This window comes from Tupaia chinensis, unplaced genomic scaffold (genome assembly GCF_000334495.1).
Source record: "Tupaia chinensis unplaced genomic scaffold, TupChi_1.0 Scaffold000257_1, whole genome shotgun sequence".
Lineage (NCBI taxonomy): Eukaryota > Metazoa > Chordata > Mammalia > Scandentia > Tupaiidae > Tupaia > Tupaia belangeri.
Window position 1 is genome coordinate 2,061,037 of NW_006159737.1, and position 20,186 is coordinate 2,081,222.

Sequence of the window (20,186 nt, forward strand, 5' to 3'; positions counted from 1 at the left end):
AAAGAGTACCATGTAAGCTGTGAGAACGATGGGAGAGGGTTATGAGAATGGAAGAGTGATGATGCAGAAGCAAGGATGGGAGCAAAGGGAGCAAGGAAGGCGAGGTTTAAATAACAGCATGCAGGTCAGCGTGGTGGTGTGGTGGGTAAGGCGACTGGATCTCCTATGGCCAACTGCATGGTTCAAGCACCAGACCTGGTAGCTAGGAAAACACTCTGAGCACTTGTGTGTGAATGTCCAAAATCCCGAGGTGAGAGTGGAGAAGAAAAGATTGCAGCATGGCCATCCCCTCTTAGAGGCTATTTCTTATTTTTCCCTCTCTCTTTCGCTCTCCCTTTCTGTCTCTCTCTGGCAAGCACACACACTCTATAGCCAAACTTATACAAACAAAACAAAACACCCCAAACAATAACAGCAACAACGCATAATATCCTGTGGAATTACTTCCAGCTGGACTGGAAGTAATTGCTGGATAAATCATGTCCTCAGGGACAGCTATGCTTTAGATTAGACAAATATGTAGGGAAGTTATATCGCAAATTTAGGGAGTTTTGATGGTTAATGAAAGACATTTCCAGAAGGCACAATGAAAGAGCTAGGAAGAAAAAGGAAGTCGGGATGTAATTAAATTGTTGGAAACCTGAAGCTGCAAAGATGAGTGTGGGAAATAATAGATGACCTCTTTAGCTCATTCAGAGGTTCTAGGAAATGGAGACCTGGCAGACACCGATGGTTTATTGTGTTGTCTCAGTAAATCCTGAGCGTGTGCGACTGTCATGGGGACTGGTGTTCTACTCCTACTGGTATTTGGAGACCCTGAGATAGGAATAGATAAAGAAGCCTCCTGATCAGAAATAAAGGTGATGCTAGATGGATGCTGAGCATAGGGGCGGTCCCCTCACATCTTCTTTCACTACACCTTTCTTGATTCTTTTTTTTTTTTTTGGAGAGATTTTCACTGTAGAGCGTGTGCGTTCGCCAGACAGACAGAGAGAGACATAGAGACAGAAAGCGAGAAAGCACCCCCCAGGGGGGATGGTCACGCCGCAATCCCTTCTCCTCCATTCTCCTCTCAGGATCTTGGGCACGCACGCACACGCGCCCGGTGTGAGTTTTAAGCCACCGGGTCCGGGACACGAACCGCGGTCGACTACGTGGGAGTCCAGCGACATAGCCATTACGCTAACTACTGGTTCCCCACCTTTCTTGATTCTTAAAAACAATTGGTATATACATTTCAACACATCTGTCATGATTTCATTATTGGGGGAAAATTTATTCTAAATGATACTCTCAAATAGTATTTCCACTGTTTTTTTCTGCCCTTAGCTGTCAATATGTCCCTTTAGTTTAAAAATATATAGGAAGTTTGGATTTTTCAAAGAGAAGGCTAATGGTAGCAAAAAATGACCTAGTAACTACTTTGAAGAGAGGAAGGGAAGTTGTGAGAAAAAAACAGTCTCCATTTGATAGAAAGTGGTCGAATATGGAAGATTTATTGCTGAGTGAAGCAAGCCAGGCTGTGAAAGAAAGATAGTGTGTGTCTCCACTTAATACATATCAATTGTCCGCATTCTATAGTAGAAATTAAAAGATTGGAGGACATAAAAGCAGTGAAAATAGTTGTGGACACTGGAGACAATGTGGAGGAAGGGTGGAAGAAGGGAAGAGTACAGGGAAGGAAATTAGGGAGAAAAAATAGAAAGACATTCGTGGGACACAGAAATGGTTTATTGCCTGTTGATGATAACATGTATACTGTTCTCAACTGGACAGGTCTGAGGTGTGTTTCATGTATTTCATGTTGAGTATATTCTTTTTTTAAAATTATTATTTATTTAATTTTATTTATTCATTCATTTATTTTAATTTGACCAGAGAGAGAGAGAGAGCAAGAGGGAAAAGGAGAAAGGAAGCCTCTAGGTCTGGGACCCAAACCGTGGTTGGCCATATGGGAGTGTCCAGCACCTTAACCACCACGCCACCTGCTGGTACCGGGTATATTCTCTTTAAAAGTCAAATGATGTATAGCGATTGAATGTTTAAAAAATAAAATAATAATTATTAAGAAAAGAAAATATTTTTTAATTATTTTATTTAACTTTATTTACTCATTCATTTATTTATTTCAGTTTGGCCAGAGAGGGAGAGAGAAAGAGAGAGAGAACAAGCTGCCAGGGCCGAACCATAGTCAGCCAAGTGGGAGTCCAGCACCCTTAACCATCAAGCCTCCTGCCAGCCCCAAGAAGAAAATATTTTTAAAAGAAGGAAAAAGAAGAAGAAATTGGTTTCTGTCCCTTTTCTTATTTTCCCTAGAGCACAAACTATCAGCAATAATAATATCCAATCCCCAATTTTTTTGCATGTAAGACAAACTGAGGGGCATGTTTTTAAATATTCTTTAATAGAAACAATAATATAACAAAAAAGCACATATAGATTTCATGTACAACTTATCAGAATACTCTTCTCTGGTGCTGTTGTATATGTCATCTTTTGAGTTGGGTGTTCATAGTCTCCCTGTATTATTTATTCTATTTTCCTCCCAAGGGAAAGAAAAAAGATCTTATTTTTCAGAAATTTTTGACAAATACTATTATCTGAGGGTCTTCTCAGAAAGTGGACTTGTATAACTTATTTTCAGACATCGGTGGGGCTAGAACAGAATCGAAAGAGCCAGAAATTCTGGTAGCAGAACACAGGGCTTCCTGCAGCTGAGCAGCCTATAGGGCTGTGCCAGGGTGGGTGCAGTGGGGCCTGGGCACACCATTGGGGTATTCATAGGTGCAGAAGTGCAGCATGGCACTGTTACCCACGTTAAATGTATGGACATTCTGTTAATCAAGTGAGAAAACAGTATTGCTGATGGGAAATACGTAAGCAAGTTGTTTCTGAAACCAAAGATCTTGAATTCTTTTTTTTTTCTTTTCTGCTTCTTCTTTTTTTTTTAAATTTATTCATTTTCTACATTAATTCACTATACACCATCACAACACACAAATGAATTTTCCATCCAAAATACACTGTGCATTGGCTCAATCAAGCACATCAACATACATGTTCTCAGCAAATAATTTTCTAACTCTTATGTCCTGCATACCTTCCTTGCCTTTTGTTTTGCCATCCTTGATTCCCCATCCCCCACCCTCTGCCATGTCCCATCCTCCTCTCCCATTGTCCCTGGTCCATGGTTGCCCTCCATACCTTCCCCCCCCCATTCAATTGTTCTGCCAATGAACTTAATTAGTCTAAATATATCCAATAGCTAGCACAGCTGACACATACCTATACATGAACCCAAGTCTGACTTTAGGCATGAACCCTAGTGAGTAGAATGAACACCTATAAAGTAGTACCCAGCTGTGCCCATACAGCTTGCTGCAGTCGTCAAATATGCATTTTTTTTTTTACAAAATGATACGAACAGTTTTACCGGTTAAGATCTTGAATTCTTTAGAAGGCTCATAGTTTTAGAGAGAATATTAAATACATTAATTTGGAAAATTATAATTTTAAAAAGGAACCATATTGTTTTCATTATTGACATGAACTATTTCCATTTTTCCACTTCCAATTTACATATGATTACCATATCAAAACAGAATAATTCTGTTCATATGCAATAATCCCTGAGTAGAGAAAAGTATAAAGAAGTCTTGTTCACAAGAGTCTAAAAAGTTTTTTCTCTAGATTTTTGAAATTCTCATTAATTTTTGGTTATCTAAATTACTAACTTCTAAAGATTCAGATGAAGTGCTATAAGAATGTTAAACAACTAGTATAGGAAAAATAGTAGTTAAAATCAATAGTTAAAATTCCCTTCACAAAATTAAAAAAAAATTATTATATGAGTTTATTCATGTTGAGCATCCCTAATCCAAAAATCTGAAATCCAAAATACTTCAAAATCCAAGATTTTTTGAACACTGACATGATGTTACAAGCAGTATATATGAAATATTAAATATGAAAATTCCATATACACGTTTTAGCAGTTGTTTTACTTTCATTTTTTCGAGCATTAAAGTAAAAGCTAGATTGTATTAGTTGAACTTGATGACATTCTCTTTTTTTTAAACTTTGATAAATTGTTCACATTTTATCTACTGATTTTACAGAAAAGATTTTGACTTTCTCACACACATCTTTTAAAATGATGGTTCTGGGGCCGGCAGATGGTGTTGGTGGTTAAAGGCACTGGACCACATGGCCAACCACAGTTCAAGTCCCAGACTAGACAGCTTGCTTTCACACTTTCTCTCTCTCTCTCTGTTTCTCTGTCTCCCTCTGGTCACATAGAAAAACATTCATAATAAATAAGTAAATCTAAAGAAAGATAAATGATGGTTCTTTTGTTATGCTTGACCCTCTCTGGCAATTCTAAATTTATATATGCAGGTCTCATACCAAAAAGTCAGTCTAAGAGTTGTAGATAATTTAGTTTAAATTTTTAAAATAGTCATAAGTAATTATTTAATTCCTTTTTCCCCCTCTTTTTTCATTACAACAACAGAGTTTTTTTTTTTTGGAGAGATTTTTGTTGTATGGTACATGTGTATGAGATGGAGAGACAGAGGCAGAAAGTGAGAAATCATCTCTCAGTGGGAACGGCCATGACATAATCCCTTCTCTTCCATTCTCCTCTTGGGATTTTGGGCACGCATGCACATGTGCCCAGTGTGAGTTTTAAGTCACTGGGTCTGGGACTCCAACAGTGGTTGAAAAGGTGGGAGTCCAGTGATATACACACACACACAAACACACATACATATATGAAAAATATAATTTAGTTATTTTATGAAAGTACTGTCATGATCTTTAACATTGTTTTATGTTTAGAAGACAACATTATTTTTCAAACTTATTTTTACATGAAGCTTCAAGACATTCAATACCTGGTAGAGAACATCTGGGCAGCCCAGTCAGCACTCAGTGCCAACAACAACCTCAACGATCTGGTCTTGGTCAGATGGGATAAGTCCATGGAGTGGTCCCCCTGGAACTGCATTCTTCTGACCAGAGATGAAGGGGCCGCTCATCTTAAGCTACTAAGTATTGAAGAGGTAAGAAAGTTAATTTTATTTGGAATTAATTTAAATACTGAAATTAGTGGAGATAACTTGAGTACCTATTAATACAGTCCATGCACAGGTTGGGACCAGCAGGTGGCATGGCGGTTAAGGGGCTGGACACTCCCACATGGCCAATAATTGTTCAAGTCCTGGACCTGGTGGCTAGCTTTCACACTCTCTCCCTACCCCCACCCCAGTCTCTCTCTCTGGTTAAATTAAGAAAAAAATGAATGAATTAATAAAATTAAATAAGTAATTCTTTAAAAACAAACAAACAAAAGAAACAGAATTCATGGATTCCCAGGAACGAAATACATGGAGGGTATAAGTATGGCAGATACTAAAATTAGAAAGCTAAGGCACGTAAAGGATAAGAGATTTGAACACGTCATAAGTATCTAAATGTAATACTACTCTCTCCTAATAGCAAGTTCAAGCACATTAATTCCACAGTAAATGCCACAGAGCAAGAATTTTGCTTAGCTAATTTGCATTTATATCTCTTAACACCTACGATGATACCCATCACAGATTAGAGGTTTAATAAGTATTCGTTGAATGCATAAATATTACCATCAGACAGGTATTATGGAACCAGAATCTGCCTTTCTTGGATTAATCATTATGAATCTATCTAAAAGCACACTCAATACTCAACTAAATTTTGTTCAAGATTTTGTGCTCTTAAAGGCAACCATATCTTTGGAGTACAGTTCCGAGTCTACGTTTTTTTATTTGCTCCCAACTAATTAGGAATGGAGAAAGCACTGCAAAAATTAAATACCATTTAATTTCAACAATTTACAAGATGCAATCTGTAAAACATTTCAAGGAACAGAACTGAGGGGCTCCTGATGAGTTCCCAGAGAGTTCCATTTACAGCAAGCTAGCCAAGGATCCCAAGAGCTGATATTGATTCTCTGCCTTCTGATGATTAAATTGCTACACCTTTAATTCCATGCAAGATGACAGCTAAGGGAAAACGAGGAAATGACATTAATCATAATAGTATTATGAATTGTGTTATTTCCTGCCTTTCTGGGGAAGAGGGTGTATGAAGAAAAGGAACTACTTACATTTTTAGCTTTTAAAAATACCTTTTCAGAGCTTTAAGCACCAGGCTAAGAAAAATTTTACTCTAGAGACTGAAAGAAAGGACAGCAAGAAATTGAAGCTGTGTTAAATGCTCTATTTAGTAAACTAAGCTGCCTCATAAATATTTAATCACTGGAAACATAGTCAATACTAGCAATATCATTTCATCTAGGGCCCACAATCAGATTGAGGTTCATTCCCAAAGCTGATATTCCAGTGCTTCTTCTATTAATCCACACAACTCCCTTTGTGTATTCAACCACATTACTGCAGTATCAAATTAAATGTTCTATTCAGATGCATTTCTAATTTAAGGATGCCAATCTTATTGAATTTCTCTAAACAGAGCTAAGGTTCTCAACCAGAAAACTTCAAAAAATTTTTGCCTCTTTTCTGGTTTGGGGATGGTGTAATCTTTTAAGTGTTAATGCGCAGTCTAGTTAAAGAAGAGTTCATGTCTTTCAGCAAGTTAAAGCAGCTCTAGATTTTCCTTAATGCACAGAGATATTTGGTCTCTCAGGAAGCAAAAAACACTTGAAAGTTAAAATAATCTTGTCTGCCTGCAGTCATGACACAAGTTACAGGAAACGATTAGAAAAGGCTTCTGTTCTCTGAACTGTGAGGCAGATTGATTTCTCATCGAGTGTGAATTGGGCAAAGTAGGAGCAATCGTGAACTTAAAATCAGCCGTCCTGACCCAGTTCTTCCCATTCTGTCACTAACAACCTGCAGGGCATTAAGACTTGCCTTCTTTATTAATTTGTACAAAGTTTAGCTACAACTGTGGACTCAGTAAAGAGGGTAAGAGTGGCCCTGGCTTTGAATTCTGGCTCTATCATTTACGAGTTGGGAGAAACTGGGCAAGTTTGGTAATATCTTCATGTCATAGTTTCCTCATCTATAAAAAGGAGATGATAAGATCTCATCATAGGGAAGCTTTGAGAACTACTAAACCATTATTATAGCTCTCAACAGAGGGCTTGGCATGAATCAACTTAAGTAGTAAAAATGTATATGAAAGTATTTAAATTTTTATGGGTGCATTTTATTTTAATTGTAATAAAAACACTACAATGTTGGTTTAAAAAAATCTGAACAGGGAACCAGCAGTTAGTGTAATGGCTATGTCACTGGACTCCCATGTAGTCGATCGTGGTTCGAGTCCTGGACCCAGCAGCTTAAAACTCATACTGGGCATGTGTGCATGCATGCCCAAAAGCCCAAGAAGAGAATGGAGGAGAAGGGATTGCGGCGTGGCCATGCCCCCTGGGGGGTGATTGCTCGCTTTCTGTCTCTATGTCTCGCTCTGTCTGTCTGGCGAGCGCACGCGCCCTATAGTGAAAAAAAAAAAACTCTCAAAAAAAAAAATCTGAACAGGGAACCAGCAGTTAGTGTAATGGCTATGTCACTGGACTCCCATGTAGTCGATCGTGGTTCGAGTCCTGGACCCAGCAGCTTAAAACTCATACTGGGCATGTGTGCATGCATGCCCAAAAGCCCAAGAAGAGAATGGAGGAGAAGGGATTGCGGCGTGGCCATGCCCCCTGGGGGGTGATTGCTCGCTTTCTGTCTCTATGTCTCGCTCTGTCTGTCTGGCGAGCGCACGCGCCCTATAGTGAAAAAAAAAAAACTCTCAAAAAAAAAAATCTGAACAGAATTAAAAGGTATAAGGTAGAAAATAGAGACCAGCAGATGATGTAATGATTATGACGCTGGACTCCCATGAAGTTTACTGTGGTTGAGTCCTGGACCCAGCAGCTTAAAACTCATACTGGGGGGAACCAGCAGTTAGCATAATGGCTATGTCGTTGGACTCCCACGTAGTCGACTGTGGTTCGTGTCCCGGACCCGGTGGCTTAAAACTCACGCCGGGCGCATGTGCGTGCGTGCCCAAGATCCCGAGAGGAGAATGGAGGGGAAGGGATTGCGGTGTGACCATCCCCCCTGGGGGGTGATTTCTCGCTTTCTGTCTCTGTGTCTCTCTCTGTCTGTCTGGCGAGCGCACGCGCCCTATAGCAAAAACCTATACAAAAAAAAAAAAAAACAAAAACTCATACTGGGCATGTGTGCATGCATGCCCAAAAGCCCAAGAAGAGAATGGAGGAGAAGGGATTGTGGTGTGCTAGCCCCCTTGGGGGTGATTTCTCGCTGTCTGTCTCTCTGGCGAGCACACGTACTCTATAGCAAAAAAAAAAAGGGAGAAAATAAAAGTCTCCTGATATCAATCCAAAACTTCTAGAAATTTTTATATGTAAATAAGTATATATGCTTTTTTATGGCATTTAGTTTATGTTAAATTACTTTCCAGTCTGGTTTGTTTGCTGTACTTAACAATAAACATTGGGTATCTTTCAATATTATATTATGTTTGAAAAATTACTTATTCCTTTGTATGTATGCTCATCTCAGCTTTAATAATTTTTAGTTCTATAAAGAATTTGGAAAACCTGTAAAGTTTTGCATGTATGTAAGTTAATATAGCATAACGTAAATGTGTTAGTTTTCTTTGAATGAAATGTGGGCTGAGAAGCAGTGAAATGAAGTTAAATTAGCACACAGGATGAATATTTTTACCTAGTAAATCTGTCCGTAAAGAAGGTACTTTAGATTAAGACAGGATACTCCTACTTAATAGTTAATATTCAATTCTTTGCCTCTCCCCCCCTCCCCGTTTTTTTCTTTTACCTTACATTTTTAACCTCTGAAGGGATCCCTTGTAAGGGAATGTCTTACTCTCAGAAAACAAATTTTAGGGGGACCAGCAGTTAGTGTAAGGGCTATGTCACTGAACTCCCATGTAGTTGACCGTGGTTCGAGTCCCAGAATTGGCGGCTTAAACTCACGCTGGGCGTGTGTTCGTGTGTGCCCAAGAGGAGAATGGAGGAGAAGGGATTGTGGCGTTGCCATCCCCTCTGAGGGGTGATTTCTCTCTTTCTTTCTCTCTGTCTCTTTTTGTTGAGTGCACACACCTTACAGAAAACAAAAAACAAACAAACAAAAAATCTCTCCAAAAAAAAAATTTTAGGAAAAAGTACAGATAGTATTTATGACTCAGTGGAAAAGAGGGCCAGCCAAGATTAAAGAAGAGACTAGATGGTATTTATTACATTAACCAGAATTTACTTTTGAATGTGCCAAATACCAGGCTAAGTGCTTGGAGAAAAACAAGAAAATATACTGAACACAATTCCTTCTTATTTAAACTGCATTTGAGTTCAGCTGCAGATAACAAAATAAGCAATTTATAATGACTTAAATGAAACAAGAACTGAGTTTGACAGTCCAAAGCTAATATGGTGGCTTCAAACTGCTCTCGGAAGCTCAGGCCCTCTGACTTTTCCTTCGGTCATATTTAACATTTGGCTTTCACTCTGACGCTTGTGGACTTGACGTATTTATTACATTAACCAGAATTTACTTTTGAATGTGCCAAATACCAGGCTAAGTGCTTGGAGAAAAACAAGAAAATATACTGAACACAATTCCTTCTTATTTAAACTGCATTTGAGTTCAGCTGCAGATAACAAAATAAGCAATTTATAATGACTTAAATGAAACAAGAACTGAGTTTGACAGTCCAAAGCTAATATGGTGGCTTCAAACTGCTCTCGGAAGCTCAGGCCCTCTGACTTGTCCTTCGGTCATATTTAACGTTTGACTTTCACTCTCACGCTTGTGGACTTGATTAGATAGTTACTCTATCTCCGGCATTATGTTGACAGCCCAGCTATGGTCAAAGGCTATTGTCCAGACACATGTCTCATGGCCACCCCCTGCCACAGCAAAGGCCGGAAAAGCTGGACGTGAAACATTTTGTGCACGACCAGGCCTCTATGTGCAAATGGAAGAGAGAGAGCGAATATGGGGCTGGCGACCCAGGGGTTTGAAGTTAGAGAGTTCAGAGGGAGAATCAGGGAGGGCTCCCAACGTAAAACATCATAGAATCTGGATCCTAAAAGGTGATAGACAAAGTGAGGAAAAACTATATATTCTGAGCTGAAAGAACTGATAAGCAAAGGCATGAGGCGTGACGGTGTTTTCACTTGGTAAAATATATCCTTGGCATTTTACAGAATTCGACTTTCTTTTCTTTGCAGGGATATGGACGCTTGTTTATTCACAAGATTAAACACAAACATATCCTGGCTAGGAATTATTTTTCTCAGATTCCAGCACTGGCTTCATTTATCCATGATGATGATGAAATAGAGGAGATCAGAAGGAAACATCACATGGACCCAACACTGAAAATTATCGAATCCCAGAGGCCTCATTCTTAGAAAGTCCAGGAGTATTTGTCTGATGCCTAGCAATTTTGCCTACTGCTAATAGAGTAATACAGAGGTCACATAATATGAAAATGGTATTTTATCTTTTTATTGATTTAGTTTTTTGTTTTTTACACATTATAAGTTGTTATGACAATAAAATATTCCCTATGTAAATATCTAATTGTTAGGCAATTAGTGTTAAATTGAAATACAATTTTGTTAGTGACATATTTTAAAGAAGACATTTTATTTTTATGTGTTTTCATATTACATTAAAAAAATTAAGTCCATTATAGTTAAAATCCAACAGCCAAACATAAACTATGCTTAACTTTCACCCAAGTAATTTGCTTTGAATAAAATACTGTTATAGGACAGTAGTTAGCATACAGATGTGAAGAAACATTGTAGAATTATTTTTCTTGAAAAATTTGTAGGATAAATGACTTTCTATTTCAATATAGGGGTTGACTCTGCCTTTTATTGTCTACTCTTACCTACATTCTTTTCATAATCCTAATAAACAACTGAACTACTTATAAACAAACAAAAATCTTCTCTATGCAAAGTAAAGTTTTTTCTTATGGGGAAAAAACTCTCTGTGGGACAATGATGAAACCTTAGTAAAAACAAACTTGGTTGGGGGCAACAGGTGGTATGATAGTTACATGGCTGACTGTGGTTTGAGTCCTACACCTGGTAGCTAGCTTTCTCACTTTCCCTCTCTCTCTGTCTCTCTCTGGTGAGCACATGTGCCCTAGAGAAAACTTTAAAAAAGATAGTAGTAATAAATGATATTAAATAAATATTTTTTTTTTAAAAAGAATAAACTTGGTCAAGTGAACTATAACAAGCCTCTTCCCCAATAAACCAGAGTTATAGCATTGACCACATATATGTCAGGGACCTACAATAATGAATAGTGGCATATCGTTCAGTCTCAGTGAAAAATAGATGCACACTCAGAGTGACCTACTTTAAGAAGAGTTTACTTACAAAGGCGCTTAGTATAAGGTGTGGGCAGAGTTTAGGGAAACTGAAGAGTCAGTTCAGGTACTGAAGGCCACTACCAAACAATCTCTACTTCTAAACTCAAATGAACATGGGAAGGAGAAGTCTGGGAGCCCAGAAGGAGAATGTAAAGAAGATGAGTGAGACGATCAGTGACCAACTATGTAGAGAAATACACTCCTGACTCCATACTCCTTCTCTTTCTCCAGTATCCTGCTTGGGTTTTCTATGGAAAGAACATAAAAGGAAGCAGAAGCAGGAGTCAGCTGACATAATTCATACACCTTCAAGGGGAAGAACAGGGAAGAGAAGGGGAAGAATAGGTCTGGAGGGCTAACTAGAAAGTGTCCAGAGAAAGAATTAAAGGGAAGAGTTATAACTCAAGTAGGAACATTACACACACACACACACACCCTGAAATACATACATAAAGACATGCATAATTTTTAAAATTCCGAATAGCAATTAAGGTTATTCTCTCAATTCTATGACCAAAAGATGCAGAGTAAATATTTGTTCTGTATAAATATTTGACAACATTTTAGAATGAAACATGGTTTTAATATGGCTTCGGTTTTTCTTTACTAAGTAAAAGCATTGTACATGGCAAATGTTCTTAAGAAACTAACCATAAAGGAAGAAAGTCTTATAATTCTATCATTTCTAAGTTTTCACAGTCTGCCTATATATTCTGGGATTTCTACACAGCAAATTACACGTGACACTAGACTGGGAACCATTCTGATCACTAAAACCTGGCAACAATATAATACAGACAAATGCATGTTTACAATGGAATGTAAATGACCAAATTTTCACAAGACAGTTCAGTTCTCCTTAGCTTGGAGAAGGAATGGGGGAGAGGGAGGCAATGAAGGGGGAAATGGTGATATAGGGGGAAATACAAGATTTTAAGAATTCTGATGACTCAGGAGTGAAGCAGATGATTATATAAGAATGAAGATTTGGGGAGTAAAACGGAGAGATAGAAAATTTGGCTTCTGAAAGAGGTTTGGGCATTTTCTCCCCTGTTTTTGTTTGTTTGTTTGTTTTCAACAGCTTCTTGGTCTCTTGTCAGTGGCTTCATTTCTCTACCTAATAACACAGCTCCACGTGGGCAACCATCCTCTGTACACAAAAACTGAATTTTGGGAATCATCCTCTCCTCTTTTTCCTTTAGCTTACAGGTAATAATGGCTTTCTTTTGTAACTAGGTTTAAGGTGTTTCACTTTTTCTTTTTGATTTTCATAAACAACATCTTCTCTTTTGGAAATAATCCTTATACTAAATACTTCCCAAATAGTTTGCCCCAACATGTTCCTCCTGGGTCTTGATCAAAGCAGTAATTGCGACCAGGAATGGTCCTAGGAGACTGACCTTAAAATGTGATCCTAGACCCCTAAATGTCTTTTCTCTCTATTTTTCTCCTTGATTTCTTTCCTCTCACTTTCCCCCATCTCCCATCCACTTCCTGCACTGTCTCCAGTATCAGTAACCATTCTCCATGCTTCTTTACCTTCCAATCTTTCAGTTTCTGCCGTAGAGTGTTGACAGCCAGTTTATGTCAAGTAGAGACATACAATGTCTCTCCTTCATAGGCTTGGCTCTCTTTACTCAGCAATAAATCTTCCATATTCATCAACTTTCTATCAAATGCCATGGTCTTATTTTTTTAGTGGTTGAGTAGTAGTCTATAGAGTAAGTATATGTGCCACACTTTTTTTAATCCATTCATCTGTTCATAGATGTTTGGATTGGTTCCATGTCCTAGCTATTGTGAATAATGCCATAATAAACATAAATGTGCAGGCACTTTTCCAGTTGAGCATTGTCCTATTCTTTAAGTAGTTACCCACAAGTGGAATTGCTGAATCATATGGTAGTTCTATTTGTAGATCTTTGAAATGGAAGATTGTCTGTTGATAACATGTATGATATCTTCAACTGGACTGGTGTGAAGTGTATTCATGTTGAGTAATTAATTTTACAAGCTGTGGTGATGTGCAATGATTGAATGCATATAATAAATGAGAAGAATAAATAAAAATAAATCTAAATAATGGGACCCTAGGCTTGGCTTACTCATCTATTTGGAGAGAGTAAGGATAGCCTACTTACAAGAAAAAAAAAGACAATAGCAATATGCCTCAGATGATGGCATCACAATTATTTAAATTATCACCAGTGGTGGCATAGAATGGGGTCTAGATGGGGAACAAGCACAGGGAGATCCAATAGTTGAGGCAGTTATTACTTTCATGACAAAAGTTGAAGTATAGGATGGGTACTTCTTATGCTAGAGAGAGCTCATTGAGAAAAGGATAAACTGAAAGCCTTGAGAGAATAATTCAAGGCCCATGTAGAAATTCAGAAAGCCTGTATGATAACCCAGAGGAAATCCCGTCTCTCCCGTATACGTAGGGAATGTGTGGCTGAAGATTAAGACAGAAGCCTCTTGTAAGGTCTGCAGAAATGTATTATTAGTGAACTGTACCCTCTTGTCAGATCTCATGCTAAGGTAAGGACACTGGTGAATAATAAGAAGTAGTAGTCTCATATGAGCTAGATTGTACATGGAGAGTTGGCAGGATCTTACCAACTGTTATTAAGAAACAGGAGAGGGATCAGCAGATGACATAGTGGTTACGTCGCTGGACTCCTATGTAGTCAAGTCCTGGACCTGGTGGCTTAAAGAATTCATCCGGGCGTGTGTGTGTGCGTGCCCAAAATCCCAAGAAGAGAATGGAGGAGAAGGTATTGTGATGTGGCCAACCCCCTTGAGAGGGGTGATTTCTTGCTTTCTCTCTGTCTCTCTGGTGAACGCATGCACCCTAAAACAAAGATTTCTCTCTTTAAAAAAAAGGAAAGAAACAAGAGAACATAGATAATATCTTCTAAGGACATTAAACTAAAAAGGATAAAGTAAAAGATTATATCAACCCCCGTTTATATCCTTGCCTAGAATTCAGGATTTATTGTGCTGGCTTAAGGCTGTGCAATTGGGCAGATATGAAGCCTGATCTTTAAAAAAGTAGCTTTAAGGACTCAGGGCAATGGTTGTTGGATGGATCCATTTATTACATGCAAACTTCTCAGATACTTCCTAGGTAAGTCTGTACCCCCAGGAAGGTCTTCACCTAGGAATTAAGAAGTGCATTGGTGGGGCCAGCAGATGGTATGGTGGTTAGAGACGCTGGAGTTGCACATGACCGACCACGGTTTGAATCTCAGACCTGGTGGCTTGCTTTCTCACTTTCTCTCTCTCTTTCTCTCTCTCACTCTGTCCCTCTCTGATTAAATTAAATAAATAAATAAATGAAGCTAAATAAAATAATTAAAAAAAAAAGAAGTGCATTGGCAAGTGGATTACCAGTATCCTTGAAAATTTTTGTTATGGTGTTCCATGTATGCTGAAGATGACTGTAGGCATGATGAAGTAAAATTCAATAACATGATTTAATGGGAATGTGATTCCCAATGCTAGAAGCTGGGGGTGGGAGTGGTTAAGCTTAATCATCAGAGAGAAAGTGAGTAGAGTTATAATAGGCCCCAGCTTCCTGCTCCCCTCCCCCAAAATGAAACCCAACAAATATTGATGAGATTCTAGAGAAACTAGAGCTTTTGCATACTGTTGGTGAGAATGCAAAATAGTGCAGTTGCTACAAAAACTAGTATGGAAGTTCCCCAAAATATTACAATTAGAACTAGCATGTGATATATGCTTATATGTATATATGCATTCCACTTCTGGTTATTTATTCCAAAAGAACTGAAATCATAATCTCAAGGACATATTAGCACTCTGATGTTAATTGCAGCACTGTTCACAATCACCAAAATATGGAAAAAAACCTGAATGGTCATCAATGGATGAATGTATTTTAAAAACGGCAGATACATACAACAGAATATTATTCAGCCCCAAAGAAGGAAATCTTGCAATGTTTAACACAGGAAACCTGAAAGACATTATGCTAAATGAAATAAACCAATCAGGAAAGACAAATATTACATGACCCCATGTATGTAAAGTATCTGACACTATCAAATTCATGGAAACAAAATATAGCATTATACTTATTAAGGGTTGGGGAGAGGAGAGGGATGGGAAAAAGAGCTGCTAATCAATAGGTATAACATTTCAGCTGATGCAAGATGAGTAAATTCTAGAGTGCTGTCTAACATTGTGTTTATAGAGATCAAAATACCTTTAAAATATGTGAAGAGAATAGATTTCAAATTAAATGTTCTTACAGCAGTAAAACTAAAGAGAAGACGACCCGGGGACAGAGTGGTTAGAGAATGCAGGAATTTAACTAATGGTGAATCAGATCCACAGGAATGAAATGGGCCTATGAGTTTCCTAGGACTGTCATGAGAAAATTGCCTCAAACCCAGCAGTTTAAAACAGCAGAATGTATTCTCTCACAGTACCCGAGGCCTGAAGTCTGTAATCACGGTATTGGCAGAGCCACCGTTCTGGACTTTTTATGGACAAATCTTTCCTTGCCTCTTCCAGCTCTGGTGGTGGTCAGCATTTCTTGGCTTCCTTGGCTGCATTGCCCCAGCCTCTACTTCTGTGCAACATTACTCAGCAAACCAATAATATTGGAACTATCTGTAAAAGCAAGAGATGATGTCTGGGACCTCTGACAAGCCCAATTAGAGAATTAACAGCACAGATAACCAAGGGTATTGGAATAAAATTCTAGCTCTTTTCTTGTAATGAGCATTTTCCTGACCTCTTGGGTCATAGTAGAAACTGAACACTGAATCAAATTTATTAAGTGACTCTGTTACTAAAAATGCCCATAATAAACGTGTTATCAGATCTACTCAATTAGAGAATTGACCATGCATATTATTCCAGTGTAAAGTAGAATATGGAATACACACACACGCACATTCATATACCCATGAGGGGTATCTTCAGAGAGTTCATGAAAAATGTATATTATGAAAAAAAAACTATGCATGAATTTCAAAGAAAGAGAGAGAGAGAAAGGGAGCTGCCAGGTCCAGGACTCAAACCATGGTTGTCCGTGTGGGAGTCCAGTGCCCTTACCCACCACACCACCTGCAGGCCCTTCAAAAATTTTTAAACCAAAATAAAATAGTACTTCACCTTTTCCACAAAGCCCTATTGTGTGGAAAGACACACTTATACATATACATATAAGACACACTTGTACATATATGTCTGTCTGTATAGTTGAGTATGTATACCAGAACCTCAGGAATAAATGAAATGGGGTTGTTAGTTTCCTAGTACCACACACGTACACACATGTACGCACGCACACACAAATACACACACATATTAGGTTGTCAGAAAAGTCATGACATATTTTTTTCTGTTTTCCTATGCAAAAATGCATCATGACTTTTCTGACAATCCAATACAGGGGTGTTCTAGCAGGTCTAAAAGTTGTAAGTAAAGTACATGAGGTAGGTAGGTCAGACTCTCACGTTATACATTCCTTCTTGTTTTTTTAATTTTTTTTTATTTTTATTTTTATTATCATTATAATCTTCTTTATATTACATTGGATTACATATAACTTTACATTGTATTACATTGTTTTTTCAAAAGGGAATGCCATGCATGTCAGTCAGTACAGAGACATTAATCTCCCCACTTCAACATTCCATATCCTTTCTGTTTTCCCCAATCATTATTTTTATTATTCTAATTATTTTTATAAAACAGTCAATTGCTATTTCTCATTTTGCTTGTAAAAATACTTTGCCCATCATGAAATACTTCTCAGACCAATCCAGTTGAGAATACTATACATGTCATCATCAACAGTTAATAACCCCTATCTGTTTCTCACTAATGTCCTGTCTCTCTATTGTTCACTTGCTATCTTTCTCTATCCTCTTCTCTTCACTTACCCCATTCCACACTGTCCTATTCTCATTAAGTACCTTCACTGTGTTTATGTCCTCCGAATTTTTGCTCTCTATTATAGAGTGCGGATAGTCGGTATATATTGAGTGGATACATACAATATCTTTCTTTCATAGCCTGGCTTACTTCACTCTTCCTTCTGGTTTTATATTCACTGGCAACACTTGGCTTCATGGAGAGCTTCCTGTGACCACTTAAATGGAAGGAAAAACTGAACTTTTTTTTTGTATTTGTTTCATTTATTTCTGCTGTCATCCTTACTATTCGTTTCCATCTACTAATTTTAAGTTTGGTGTGTGCTTGCTTTTCTAGTTCCTTGAAGTGCATTGTTAGGTTATTTGAAAACGTTCCACTTCTTAGATGAAGGGATTCATTGCTATAAACTTCCTTCTTAGTGTGGTGTTTGCTGTATCCCCTAGATTTCCCTGTGTTGTGTTTTCATTTTCGTTTGTTTTGAGAAATCTTTAAATTTCCCACTTAATTTCTTCATTGTCCTGGTGCTTCAGGAGCATGTTGTTTAATCCCATGTACCTATAGCTTCCAAAGTCCCTCTTGCTACTAATTTCTATTTTGATCCATTATGGTCAGAAAAAGAACCTGATAAGGATTTTTAAATTTTTGTTGCGGTTTGTTTTGTAGCCTTACATGTGGTCTCTCCTGGAGAATGCTCCAACGTGCTGATGAGTGTATATTCCTCATCTACTGAATGAAATGTTTTATAAATGTCAATGAAGTTCATTTGGTTTATATTGCAATTTAACTCAGATTTTATTCATCAATTTACTTAGCCAGAGGGCACATGCATTTGCAGGAGACAAGAGAGGAAAAATAAAGCACCCTCCCTGGTGAAATGATCATTCTGCAATTCCTTCTCCTGCATTTTCCCCTCCTTTTAGGATTTTGGGCATGCATGCACACATGCTAACGTGTTTCTCAGGCCACTGGGTCAGTGACTCAAACCATGTGATTGGTCATATGGAATCCAGTCATCTTAACCACCATGGCATGGGTGGCCCAATTCAGATTTGTGTTCTCTGTCTAGATGATCTCTCCAGTGCTAGGAGTGAGATGTCAATGTCTATTTCTCCCATTCAGATTTCATATTTGCTTGATATATCTGGGTGCATCCTTATAATTACCATCATTAAATTATCTTGCTAAACTGATTCCTGTATCATCATATAATGACTTTGTCTCTTTAAAAAGAGACAGTGGGGGGTATGCTCTCACCAGATAGAGCACACGTCCCATCATGGGGCATGATCACACTGCAATTGCTTCTCCATTTCTCCAACCTGTCACAATTTTGGACACACAAGCCTGGCATGTTTTTTAAGCCTGTGGGGCCAGGATTTGAACTATGATCAGCCATGTGACCCTGGGTCCAGTCCTATTTTTCACAGATTTTTGACTTAAAAGTCTATTTTATCTGAATAACAAATCCTGCTTACTTTTGGTGTCTATTTGCATAAAATACCTTTTTTCATTTCTTCACTTTCTGTGTACATATGTCATTACTACTGAAGAATGATTATTTTATGAAGCATATAGTTGGTCTTTTTGTTTTCCTTTTTACAAAATCTATTCTGCCAGTCTGTGTCTAATCTATTTACATTCAAGGTTACGATTGACTGATGAGGGTTTATGTCTATCATTTCATATTCTTTAATTTTGTATTTCACTTATTCCTTCTAGTTTATCTTTATGATTTGATGATTTCCTCTAGTGTTAAGGATTTTCTTTCTCACTTGTGTATATCCCCAGTTAATTTTATACTTTCATGTGTTTCATGATGGTAGTTATCCTTTTGCTTCCAGATGCAACACTGACTTAAACTTTTCTTGTAAAACTGGTTCAGTGTAGTCAAATTCCCTCAGTTTTTGCTTGTCTAGGAAAGACTTTATTTTTCCTTCATTTTTGAAGGATAGCTTTGCTAGATAAAGCATTGTTGGCTGGCAGTTTTCTTTCAGCACTTTGAATATATCGTGCCATTCATTCTCTTCTAGCTTGTAAGGTTTCTACTGAGAAATCTGCTGTAAGAATAATGAGGATTCCCTTATATTTGACTTGACCTTTTTCTCTTACTGCTTTTCGAATTCTCTCTTTGTCTTTACATTTTGACAATTTCAGTATAATGTGCCTTGGAGAGGGTCTTTTGGACTGAATCTTTTTTGAGGACCTTTGAGCTTCCTGAATCTGGATGTGATCTCTCTCCCAAGACTTGTGATGTTTTCAGCTATTATTTCATGGAATAACTCTTCCATGTTTTTTCCTGTCTCTTTCACTTCTGGATCTGCCATAATACATATTTGTTCATTTAATAGTATCCTATATGTTCTGTAAGTATTCTTTATTCTTTTTTATTTTTCTGCTTTTCTGTCTGATTGGATTATTTTAAAATAGCTTGTCTTCAAGTTTGGAAATTCTTTCCTCTGCTTTGAAAGAGGAAAAGCTCCTGGATGTATACGGTATTTCTTTCTTTGATTTTTTTTGCTCCAAGATTTTTTTTTTCTTGACCCTTTTTAATGATACCTGTCCCTTTGTCAAATGTCTCTTTTGGGTCATATAATGCTTTCATTAATTCATTGAATTTTTTATCACTACTCTCTTGTATCTCATTGAGTTTCCTTATGATCAAAATGTAGAATTCCTTTTTAGACATTTCACAGATTTCCTTCTCTGTGGGATCTGTTGCTGGAGTACTCTTGTATTCCTTTGGTAGTGTCATGCTAGCTTGCCTTTTCAGGTATCTTGTATCCCTGTGTTGCTATTTACTCATCTGGTGAAGCAGTTGCTTCTATCAATATTATAGGATGGCTTTC

General features: G+C 37.7%; 1 protein-coding gene across 1 annotated transcript in view; it reads left to right on the forward strand.

Moving 5' to 3' along the window:
• IQUB (IQ motif and ubiquitin domain containing) overlaps positions 1 to 10,506 on the forward strand; it is a 79,728-nt gene extending 69,222 nt beyond the window's left edge. The window contains exons 12-13 of the mRNA XM_006149208.2: positions 4,878 to 5,063; positions 10,265 to 10,506. Coding sequence (XP_006149270.1) covers positions 4,878 to 5,063; positions 10,265 to 10,447 — 369 coding nt within the window. The 3' untranslated portion in view covers positions 10,448 to 10,506. The remainder of the gene's footprint in view (positions 1 to 4,877; positions 5,064 to 10,264) is intronic.
• Positions 10,507 to 20,186: the final 9,680 nt, after the last annotated feature.